The sequence below is a fragment of the Neopelma chrysocephalum genome, unplaced genomic scaffold (genome assembly GCF_003984885.1).
Source record: "Neopelma chrysocephalum unplaced genomic scaffold, ASM398488v2 Primary Assembly neopelma1_200, whole genome shotgun sequence".
NCBI lineage: Eukaryota > Metazoa > Chordata > Aves > Passeriformes > Pipridae > Neopelma > Neopelma chrysocephalum.
This window is the reverse complement of record NW_020897862.1, coordinates 1882221-1894781: the sequence shown is the minus strand read 5'-3', so window position 1 is coordinate 1894781 and position 12561 is coordinate 1882221. Positions and strand designations below refer to the sequence as shown.

The window sequence follows — 12561 nt, the reverse complement described above, 5'->3', positions numbered from 1 at the left end:
GTTTGCAGGCCAGACTATTAAAATGGGAGACCACAGGAACAACAAGATTTCCTAAACCACATCAACTAGACTCTGATATACTTTGAACTAATGCACTAATTTCTCTAATTTCTCACCACTTCATTCCACATTTTAGTCAATAAACAAAGTGATTACAAGAAGCAACAGCAGATCCTTGTACTTTCCTTCAAAATGAAGACAAATCAGTTGCAAAAGTGATTCCTATCACTAAGGTTTGGTCTGAGTCTGGCCCACCTGGACTCACTGCATAATTCCATAATGCAGTGGAATTCAAATTGCTGTCAATCACAATGACAAAAGCAGTAATTCCTATATTCCAAGTGCACAGTGTTGCAGCTGGATAAGGAAATGAGACTGGCACAGAAAGTTTTTTGAGAAGACAGTTAAACCCAGGATTACAGATATTTTCTCCCTCTGTTTATTAAGCAATATCTGCACTTTAGCTAGAATAATGTCCAATCCCCACCTATTTGTAGCACTTGATCATGATGAGGAGGATATTAAAAAGCCTTCTGAAGAAAAACATTTTCCAATTACTGTGTCATTCTATCCCTACAAAAGGTGACTACCCTTGGCAAACTCCCTACTATAAAACCCTTGGTCAAAAATCTTAAATCTTCAAACTTTATTAGTAGTGAAAGGCTACATAAACCTACTGTTTGATGATTAAGATATCAAAATATCCTACATGTACAAACAACTAAAATGCAGCACAGAGCTTGAATCACAAAAGAGAAGAATATTTAAGAGAAATATATTCCTATTGCTTGTATATTTTAAAGGCTATTTAAACAGAAATTAGACATGAACTGGGAATGAAAACCAACTTTATTGTTTTCAGCATGAAGAGAGCTCAAATGAGGGACTTTCCTCCTCCACAAACCCTAGCCATAAATGTATAATGTTTACTGAAAATATTCGCTTTTATAGATCCCTGGGAGCTTTACAGTCTTCCATTATCTTTGACATTGACAATATTCTCTGTCACTCAAAATATATTAAATTTTCAAGAATTCAGACAGAAGAGACTCTCCCCATCTTCTCATAAAAATTAACCCCCCCTTTTTTTAAAACAGAGCCTTCTCAGGAGGCAACACACACATTTCCTATTGCCAAAATGCATCTCAGAACTTGATAGAGAAACCTCATTTTTGCTATAAAGCAGCTTGTCCACAGAGTCTGAAAAAAAGGAAGTTTCTCTTCTTGTTTAGTCTCCCCAAGTTTGTTTAAAAAGATGCTCCACGTGACAGATTTTACCAACCTAAGTCAAGCTTGTTTTCCTTCCTGAAAAAGTGCTGGAGCTGCTTCTGGGACTGGAGGTGGAAGGCACTGCTACTTTGTGGAGACTTGGGGGAACAGATAATCCTCTGGCAAAAGGAATTGGCTTTGCTGGCCAGTTTCCCCAGTTCTACAGTTTATTTGTGTTCAGGCATCTCTGGGTCCTTGATTCAGCAAACCTTAGAAAACAACCCCCAAACAGCTCAAAGAACCAATGTGTGTCCATCGTGCCACTAAAAACTATCCCCATGCTGGGAACAAATACATTTGAGAAACTAATACCAGGAAAGAGCTGTTTTCAATACAGGGTTGTGATGATTGAGGGCTTCCAGGCCAGAGCAGCCCTTCAGCTTCCAGCAAGGACACACCATATTGCTAAGAGGCATTAAAACCTGCCAGACTCCCTATCTTGATATAAATGCTTGCAAATCAAATAAAAACATTCATCAGCTTCGAAAGAAAAAGCAGTGAAAACCATGACAGCAAAATTCCTAGCCAGCCCTGCTGCTCAGGCTACAGAAGGTTTTGTACCACCTATTTTTTATTAATCAGGAAAAATAAAATTGCCAAGGAGGATATTTAGCAGAAAAAGGTGAAACACAGAGTCAGTCTTTGTGTATTGATCATGCCAATAGTGGATATGTTAAATAAAAAAGAAATCACAGGTGACTGCAGGCAGTATGAGGGTTTTGTTTCTCATCAGACCCTCTCCCTTGTTCTACCTGTTCCCCTATAACTTCAGAGGTTTCCAGTGCAGTCCTGACTGTAAAGCTGTAAATGCTGGAGCATTTATGAGCATCTCCAAAGCCAGAGGTGAACAGTTTCCCACTTCCTGGGAGGGAAAAGTGGTATTTCAGAGCTCTGACCAAGTGTGGACTGCAGTGACCTGCCAGCAGAGAGCTGATGGGAGCCTTTGCCATCTCAGCAAGCACCAGGAATTCCAGATTCGAAGCATTTGCCGGATGCATATTAAGGGTTTTGCAATGACTGGCTACCAAATAAATAGCCACAGGGCACTGAGCTTTTCTTCTTGTCTCAGCTTTGCATGCACCTGCCAGAACAGCTTCCCAGAGCAGGCAGTCATTCAAACCCACCTCTGACTTAATCTGCCCCTCCAGGGACAGGAGATAACTGCTTCTGATCAAGTAATACTCATATACTCGAATTCAGTAACATCAACCAACGTTATATACATGAGGCACATACAAACTGAAACCATGTTTAGTCTCAATTCCTCCCAACCACTTCAAATCTACATCATAAGCAGAGTCAAAAAAGGGGTTGCATCGTTTTCTTGACTTTAGGATCTCATCTTTTTAGCTTCCATGTAGCAGAATATTCCCTCATACAAAATATAATGGGGGAAAACCAGGGTGTTGAGATTTCAGACCAAATGATGCTTGATTTCTCCATCACCACTGGGGGGAAAGGAAAAAACAGGACTAGGACCCATTTAGTAATCATGGAACTAGTTTCTCCCTAGCTATGCTTCAAACTACACCTCTGTCCAAAATATGACAGGATCCTGAATTCAGGTTGAAAGACAACCAGTAGAGAACAGTGGAACAGCTTTTGTCAGCTCCTACAGCTGATCTAACCTGGCAGTGACCACCAGCAGGAGCTATTGCTGCCTAAGTGACCAGGGAACTGGGAGAGACTCATCTTTCAAACACTTATAAAGAAGTCAAATTCCACTAAGGCTGAGGTTTCTGCCAAGAGATGTCTCTGCCTAAATCTCTCTTAATGCTTCCTCAAAAGTAAGGACAGATGGGAAGAGTTGTGCCCTTCTCCATTCCTGCATAATGAGTCTGTTGTCACGCCCTTACACAGAACAAAGTATTATCTCTTTTTAAACAGGTAAATCAAAGTACCCAGTAGAAAGATGGCTTACATTGGGATATACAAATTAGAGGTTGAATCCCAAATAAAACCCCGGCTGTCTCATTTCCAATTAAATACTCCCGTTTAGAGAAGGGATTTGGAGGCCTTTCTGCACTGTTTTGTAACATTTGTGTGTAACTGAGAGTTTGGTTGAATCTTAGATCCTTCCAAAATTTGTACAAAGAGGGAATGCACGGACCTACAAATGGCTCCCCTCTTCCATATCTGCCCAAGACAGAGGAGTTATGGTGAGTGGGAGCAGCAGCAGAATGGGCTGGAGTCCTGTGTAACACAATGGGGGTGTTAGCAGGGTGGCTTTTTGGGGCAGGAAAGTCAGAGCCTGGCCTGTCCCATTCTTTGTTCCAACTTTGACAAAAACACATTTCTCATCACAGGAAGCCGGAGAAGAATTTGCCCCTGGGAATGACAGAAGCTCCAGCTGGAAGAGGGCTCAGACAGGATTAGAGACAGAACAAAAAGGTCAGGCTTTCATCCATGTGCAGTGGCACTTTCTGGTCTGATGTATAAAAAGCAATTTTGCTATGGAAGGTTTCTGGAATGTCCACGGGGAAAATTGACTGAAGCCTGTGCTCTGCTGTGGAGGTGCCCTCGGTGCTTTAACCAAATTGTACTCGCACACCTCTGGCAATATCTCAGGTCCCCAGTCCCACACAGCAGCCTCAGCAGCTGACAGGACAGATGCAGTGGATTTGCCTGGAGCACAGCACACAGGAGTCACCCACCACACAATTCCAGATACCCACGCTGCCTGTGGAGATCACTGACCTCCTCTGAAAGATCCCCTCTCCCTTCTCTATGAAAATACAGGTTTAGGAAACATCTGTATTCACATTCCACCCCTGCAGTGCTTTGATGCCTTCATCTCTCTAAATCCCTGCACCCTTGTGGGTCTGTTCTGCAGAAAAACTATTACCAGCTGTGGTGCAAATCAGAGGCAGCAAGAAAGCATCAAGCAACAAGTGTATCAAAGCTGAGGAGGAGAGAAACTGCATCAACAAGAAACTGTGCTTTCTATTTCTCTAAAAGCAGATGTCAGATCAGTAAGGCTTTTCCAGTGGTTCCTAATCAAGCAGAAATCCTGCAGCCACTTTGGATCAGCAAAAAACACCCAGATGGGACAGCACGTGTCAGTTGGGTTTGTCCTGATGCCCTTTGTAAAAGGAGCAAGATTAGCTTTCTTTTGTTTTCTTAGACACCAAGAAGCTTTCACAGCATTTACCTCAGGAGCAGATACATGAGCCATTTCCACCTTCATTTCATCTTATTTCTGCCAGTTATAATCAGAAACTTTGCAGGGAGATGCAAGAACCCACATGTTGGGCAATGACAGAGCAGTGGCCAGGGGTGAAACACCTTCTCCCTCAGGATCCAGAACAAAGCCTGCAGACCTTTTGCAAAAGGTTGTCCCACTGCTGAAAAGGTTCTGCTTGGAGATCAGACTGCTATAATTAACTTTTGAACTGTTAAAAGATATAAAAGAGGAGAGGAAGTGGCTATCTCAGCCAGCTGATACTTGATCAATTCTCAATGTCTAAAGATTTACTCTTAAATCTACTCTTTTTGTAACTGTGGACATTTTAACTACCCATAGATTTTACTCTCAAAATCCTGTTAATAAACTGCCCTCCATAATACTGGAGTTAGATCATGTTGCCTGTAAAAAACCCACCTCTTGTCAAGTTTTAGTAGACTTCCACTATTACCTAATGCCCTTTCACTTGCCCACTATGAATAAACAGTTTTAACTTATATATTTTGCAGATTTCTTTCCATCCTACCCTCAGATATCCCATCTCTAAAAAGAACAGCACTGAATTCTACAAAGTTAATAATGTAGAGACACCAGTGTACAGAAAGGGGGATTAGATGCTTAACTGATTAACTTGCTAAAATACTGTCTAAATTAAGAAATACTGCAAGCATAGAATTACCCCCTACAGTTTCTGGGGAATGCATTAATAGGACTTGCAGCAGCCAGGGTTACCTCCTAGAGAGTTACCTTCCCTGAACTTGTATAAACTCATCCTGTTTGAACAGCCTTTTCACATTCTGGACCTCTACTGCTACTGAAGTGCCAGAACTAGTCACCAAGAGGGCTCCAGTCCAATAGGCAATAATTGCTGGAAATTCTCCTCATTTCCTAGCCTTTTCCAACACCCCTTCAAGACACAACTGAGGGAATTCTCTCCTGCTCTTCCCAACTTTTCTTGGCTGAAACCTGTTCCAATTGCACCCTGTAAACACCTGATACGAACAGATGAACTGGGAGGGGCCAGCAAGCCCTTCACAGCTTCAGAGGGGTGGAGGTAAACAGAAAAATAGTATATAAGATGCTTTGAGACAGACTTCCAAAGTGCACATCCGACAGGAGGGGTCTGAAAAAAAGCCACTTCTTCAGGCTCCACCTTCAGAGACTCCCTTCCCTGGAAGCAAGGAAGGTGCCAGGCTGCTGCAGGGGATTTCATACCTACCCCAGCTGCTCTCAGCCCGCGCTCAGCTGGAAGGTTTCTGTTGCTGTAAGCAAAAATGCCAGCGAGATCCACGGCTCAGCTGGCGTGGCTCTGCATTGTCACCGTGTCCGTGGCAACCTACCCGGCCCTGCTGCAGAGACCTCCCAAGAGGAGAACCCTCAGCAACAACGGCAACGCTCAGCCCAAGGTGCCGGGCTGCTGCGAGGAGATCAGGGAGCTCAAGCTGCAGGTGGCCAACCTGAGCAGGATGCTGCAGGAGCTGAGCAAGAAGCAGGAGGGGGACTGGGTGAACGTGGTCATGCAGGTGATGGAGCTGGAAGGCAGCACCAAGCAGATGGAGTCGCGGCTCATCGACGCCGAGAGCAAATACTCCGAGATGAACAACCAGATCGACATCATGCAGCTCCAGGCGGCCCAGACGGTCACACAGACGTCAGCTGGTAAGGAGGGAGTCCCCAGGCTCCCACAAACACCTCCTAACACACACCTAATGACCAGTTCCCACTGCCACTAATGTGATTAGCATGGGGGCACGCTGAGTATGCTGGAAGTGCTCCTGGAGGCAGGGGGTCCTGAGAAAACCAGTGGTTTTATATCTATATTTGTTATCAGGGAGTTGAGAAGCAGCGCATTTGTACGGCACAGAATTCAGCCTGATATTTCTGAGCACTACAGTACCAGGAAAAGAATGGGAACTGGCTCTGCCAGGGAATGGCTCTGGCAATAATATCCCCTGAGTTCACAGCGCTGACAGGGGACCAGAAGTTGTTAAAACAATTAGAAATGCTTTCCAAGAATTACTTAGGATTTGTAATTTTATCTTTAAACCGGAACAAAAAAGAGTGATCCATTATTTGAATGATAATTCTCAAATGTTCAAGGCTGTAGATGATGCAAGACACAAACTGTGATATAAGCCTAGCCAGAACACAGTTAAATTCTTCAAAATTCTCTTCCCTGAGGGGAAATTTCACTGCACACAGCGATTGCACAGGCCTGTACTAAATGTGGAATGCAGGTGCACTTTGAGGTCGGCTACCTGTAAAGCCACTTCTGGAAGAAAGAGTCTCCTTTGTTGACTTTTCTTTTAAAATTAAATTCACCACAAAGAGCTTAAAACTTCTTTAAAAAGACACTGTTGTTGTCTGGGATGTCTGGGTTTGCCAAAAGACTTCATTCAGACTTTTTTTCTTTTTTAACTTTAAGGAAAAACTTTGAAATCCATTTACTTAATTCTTCTTACAAAAAAGCTCCATTTGGTCAGTTTTGACACATTGCTCTTTACGGTACGTCTTAAAAAGAAAGTTACACCATAACAAATCTCTATGGGAACTGTAGAAAAAGTTTAGAAAAAAATCCAGGAACACACAGCAGCAACTGGCCCAGCAGGTATTTAAGACAGCTGTGTCTCCCCTCATCAGGTAAGAGACATTTAGTCTGTACTAAAGTGAAAACTGTCAGACAGGATAAAGCTTTGCTTCAGCTCATTTATCCTCAGAATAGCTGTGCATTTTACCACCTTCAAGTCAGCTCCTGCACCAGGAGGAAAGGAACTTTGCACAGATGGACTGACTGCAGCTAAAAGGCACCTTCTCTGTCCCAGGCTCCAGTGCAGAACAAATATCCCTCACCAACAAGCTTGGCCAAGCACACAAAGCAGGCACCTGGCAGCAGGACTGGCCATTAATACATTGGTTGGCAAATATAAACCTTTATACCTCCCAGCACAGACACACAATAGCAACGTGAAGAGAAAGCAGAGATGGCCCTTTGCACAGCAGAGGTTAAAAAAAAAATAATAAAAAAAAATCACAAAGTCCCAGTGCTACAACATCTTCTTCCAACGCATACACTGCTCTAAACCAGATCATTTCAGGAAAACATTACACTTGTGGGAAGCCTTCCTCACCTGATTACTCCTTGCATTATACACAAAGCTTTACAGAAAGCACCCTAAGAGGAGAGGAGTTCTTGCTGTTCAGATTTTCACTTTCTGGTTCTGATTCAAGTAGATGCTGTCTATGACTGCTCATCACTTTACCAGAGGAACTACCGAATTTCTGGTGTTTACAAGCTACCCCCTGATGAATTTTTGGGGATTCCAGATCTGGAGGTAAGGATCATAAGTACACAATGTATATTATGTGTCTTTTCAAATATAATCTAGAAATACATATCTACAGAGATGAAAAGAGCACCCATTGAGTGAGGACACCCTGCACTTGCAATCAGCACCTTTCTGTAGGCAAACTTCAAGGAAGGAAAGAGTGAACACTCAAGAGGGAAAACAGAAATAGGGAAAATTCATTTAATAATTTTTTGCCATGAGTTTTAAACAGAATAGAAATTTCTGCAAGTTGTGAAATCTGGAACAATGTCTTGTGTTAAGAGAATTGGACCTTCCCTAAGTTTACTGACAAGTAACCACTGCCTTTTCTTCCCTATTCCAGGTGTTCTGTGACATGGAGACAGATGGAGGTGGCTGGACTATCATCCAAAGACGCAAAGTTGGTTTGACATCGTTCAATAGGGACTGGAAACAATACAAGGAAGGATTTGGAAATATTCGGGGAGATTTTTGGCTGGGAAATGAAAATATCTACCGGCTTTCCAGACGCCCCACTGTCCTGAGAGTGGAGCTGGAGGTAACTAATGAGCTCTTCATTTCAGCAGCAGCAGGTCTTTTGCACAAAGTGAATCCCCAGCAGCAGATCCCATTTCCTACCTCTATAGAAGGCTCAAAGAATTTGCATGCTTTAAATACAGGAGGAGGAGGAGGTAGGATCAACCCAGGGATACATTCAAGGACAAGGCAGATGTTCTCCACTGTGCAAAGTCAGTGGGACAACCTTCTGTCAGCATATGGATTGTGTCTCCAGGAACACATGGGGACCTGGGAAATCCTGCAGACAGAGATCCAACTGCTGACCACCTCAGATTTAAAAATCCAAAAAGAGACGCCCCATCAAGTTTTCAAGCCTTTGAGTCTTTTCCTTTTGCAGTACTTCCTTCCAGCCTGGATGCAAAAGAGTTTGCCTTTTATTACCCTCAAACAATTTCTTCAGCCCACTAAAGGCTTGGGTTTGGCTTAGACCAGTTTACAGGTGGTACAACAGCTTAGAGGGATGGGATGTGCATAAGCTGAAAGGCTTTTAGATATAAAGTCCCTGCTTCAGAGAGGAAAAAAAATTACTTGAGGCAGCACTGAGACAAGGATGTTGAATGCAAGAGCTGCACATCAGGTTTCCTGGACACTGTTTAACACCAGGTGCAGATAAGACTTGGAAGGATCATGCTTTGCTCTGGAAAGTTCCTTTGCCTTAACAGAGCAGTTCCTGCAGCCTGAGGCGGAAAAAGTGTGTGTATATAACCATTGATGGTGGAGTGTTCTCATAACTGTTCTAACAGGACCACTTCCTTCTCCCCTGTTCTGTGGCAGGACTGGGAAGGCAACACACGTTATGCCCAGTACCAGCAGTTCACCCTGAGCAATGAGATCAACAGTTACAGGCTGTTTGTGGGGAACTACAGCGGGAACACCGGGAGAGACTCCCTGCGGTACCACAACAACACGGCCTTCAGCACGAAGGACAAGGACAACGATAAGTGTGTGGATGACTGTGCCCAGTTCCGCAAAGGTACAGCACACAAACACCTTCCTGTCCCCAGAGAACAGCCTGGGGCAGGTGTAGGGAGCCCCAAACAACCCTCTTTCCATGGTAATATCCAGGTGGCATTTGAGGGAGAGGTGGTGAACTCTGGGATACACACTGACATAGGATAGCTGGCAGCTCAGGCTGAGCCAGACTGTGTGTTACAGACACCAGTACCTTCAAATGACCTGGTGTGTGCTCTCACCTGCACACACTGTTACCCAGCCACACTGTCTCAGATGCTGATGCAATTCAGTGAGGCAGGAAGTTATTCCTGAAGGTTTATCAGGTTCTTATTTTCTCTTATATTATTTTGAGCTTTCAAGTTCTAGTATTAGGGACCTGTAATTATTCTTTTATATTACTATCCTACACCCATCTCCAAGTTCAACCCGACTTGTGATCTTTATTCCTACCCTATTACAAGCCTCTAATGAGGTTACTCTCTTCATTCAATTTACTATCTTTATTTGAGTTCTGTCGAAGATAATTTTCTTCACTGCATCTTGCCCTTTAATTTCCCCATTGTGTTCCACACAATATGCAGATAAAACTGTTGATATCAGTCTCAACAAATACTTGCAGAGTCCAGGAACTTCTGAAACATCTTAACATGCCCAAGCTAAGAAACCCAAATTCATTTCCTGTGCTGCCTCACTGAGTCAGAGACAGAAACATGTCAAGGAAATATTCCAAGAGGAACAAGCAACTAAATGAAAAGCTACTGGACTAATTTGGCTATAGAACTGTAAAGCCTTTGTGTATTTAGAACCTATGTTAAGTTTTGAATTTGCCTGCAACCTCAGCTACTACAACCCTCTAATGATGTTACTCTCTTCATTCAATTTACTGTCTTCATTTGAGTTCTGTCAAAGATAATTATCTTCACTGCATCTTGCCCTTTAATTTCCCCATTGTGTCCCACACAACACGCAAATAAAACTTTTAAAAGCATTTAACCACTGGCCATAGGCTGCAGGGATTAAATGCTGCATTCTGCTCTCTCTCCTCCAGAAAGAGCAATAATTCTTATTATTAATACAGTTTTAAGTAAATGGCTCACCAGGCATGTGTTCCTTTGTTTCCAAGGTGGCTATTGGTACAACTGCTGCACAGATTCCAACCTGAACGGGGTTTACTACCGAAAGGGAGAGCACACCAAGAACATGGATGGCATCACCTGGTACGGGTGGCACGGATCCACCTACTCCCTGAAGAGAGTCGAGATGAAGATCCGGCCGGAGGATTTCAAACCATAGAGGGAATCAGAGCTGGATTATACAGCTCCACGGTGCCACTGCACAGAAGGTGGGCAATGGACAGCCAAGTAATTGTTCCTTTCATCTAATCTGTGCAACAGCCACGCTCTGGCCATGCACACACACCAACACCGCAGCACAGCAAGTACCAGCCACAGCCACCATGTCAGCAGGGCTCAGACCTACTTCCTCCTCTTCAGGCTCTTTCCAAAGGGAAAAAAATATTGTGTTAGAATAGTTTAGAACTGAATGCACTCATAGCACCTTCAGAAAACCTCTGGGTGTGTTTTCTCTAGCAGTGGGTTGCTTTAGTATTATTAACTAGATGGGCAGGGGCTGAAAAGCAAGAGCCTCCTTGCTGCCTTTCCTTCAGTGTCCCGAGCCAGCACTGCTGAGTAACCCCCTCCAGGAGGGACCCAAACCACAAAATTACACACTCATTTCAAGCCAGAGGAATCAACCAGAGGTGTCCCTGATGAACCTTTCTTTAGTGTATAGTAAGTGGTTTGCTTGCTTTCCCACAGAGGAAAACCACAACGCTCCAAAATGTTGAATTGATGAGCATTGTCCAGGTTCTCTCCTGAAGTTTTGCTGCCACCTCCTGCTGCTGCCTCAAATAATCCCCACAGAGGCCGCCCCCAGCAGACTGTATCCCTGGAGAAGGATTTGTCCCTGGTGCTCTCTGATGTTTATTCCTATCCACACAGACCACCCAAAATGCTGATAAACTGGAAAGCAACTTTCTGGGCTGTCACCAAATTACGTTCAGGTTAGAACACAAACGTGCTGTGTGTCAGTAAGGCTAAGAGTGAACAGCAGGTGAGTCAAAAATGTCCAGACCCAGCCAAAAAAACTCAACTCCAACACTTAAAATCACTGTATCCATGAGCAAAACACGAGTACACACCAGAGAATCCCTAAGTGCCAAAGGTTACTCAAACATAAGGGAATGTTTGCTAGCACACCACACTAAGGAATATCAAAATCTATTCTGAAAACTACCCCCACAGCAAGTTACCTGGAGATGCTATGTCAAAAATCAGCATGTTTCTCCCTTACATAACACAGTGTTAAAAATAAAAGTTGAAAAAGAATGAGACTCCTCCTGTAGCCCTACCATTGTTTGAATATGTTGGAAAAGACAGTTATCATTAATATATCTATTTTTATTCACCTTAAAGAGAGTCTGAATCTAATTTAAATTGTTCAGTCTTGTGTGAAATGGGAGATCAAGGTGTCTTGGGAATTGCCTTACATATGTTCAACTATTCATACTGCAAATTTCAACTGTGTGGAACTATAGTTGGAAGTATTTTAACTGTGGTCTCTAAAATGGATTTTTAAAGGTTTCTAAAAGTTTTTCATTTCCAATAAATTGTATTTCATTTTTAATCCTGCTTTACGTCAATTCTTTGCTCCTTAACCCGCTTTTTGTTATACAAAGAAACAGCTGCACGAGCAACTGAGACCAAGAAAGGAAGTACACTGAATTCTGTATTTTCCTCAACAAAACGAGACAGGACAAAGGATGAAAGAATAAAAGAGGAGAAAAAAAGGGGAAATACAATTCCAATGAAATAGGAGGGCTGAAAAATTCACTGCATAAAGGCAAAGCTAAGTTTTTGCTCAGCCCAAATAAGTTTGTCTCCAATAGCAGAGTTAACATCTCTGTGATACGGAACAGTTTCACATTTTAAAACCTGTAGTTTAGAACCAAATCCTCTGCAGGTATTTTAGGCCAACATCTTTGTTGTTGACAAAGCTCAGGAAACAATACACTCTTGTTACAATATCTTCTCTTTGACATATGAGCAATGAGACCTATCCAAGCTAAATCAGCAGAATTTGATGAGAAATTTTAAGTAAGAATTTCAACTTTTCTGACTTATTTACATGTAGGTGTAAATAAAAATCTGTCTCGTTTGACTTGCAGTCACTTCATTCCATTCCATATTGAGTTTGAAGGGTGAGGGGGGG

The 12561-nt window shown here is 42.9% G+C and overlaps 2 protein-coding genes across 4 annotated transcripts in view; one reads left to right on the top strand and one right to left on the bottom strand.

The window, feature by feature from the left end:
* The window catches only part of MTOR (mechanistic target of rapamycin kinase), a 61016-nt gene that overhangs the window by 29592 nt on the left and 18863 nt on the right, over positions 1-12561 (bottom strand). The gene's annotated exons all lie outside the window — the stretch shown is intronic.
* ANGPTL7 (angiopoietin like 7) lies at positions 5655-11864 on the top strand. Of its 2 annotated transcripts, none has more exons than XM_027702869.1 (5): positions 5655-6112; positions 7685-7785; positions 8123-8317; positions 9112-9310; positions 10415-11864. In XM_027702869.1, exons 1-5 carry the CDS (start codon positions 5728-5730, stop codon positions 10582-10584), a joined length of 1050 nt encoding a protein of 349 aa, XP_027558670.1. In that variant the 5' UTR covers positions 5655-5727; the 3' UTR covers positions 10585-11864. The 2 variants fall into 2 exon arrangements, with proteins under 2 accessions (XP_027558670.1, XP_027558669.1); XM_027702868.1 differs by having other exon boundaries at positions 7682-7785.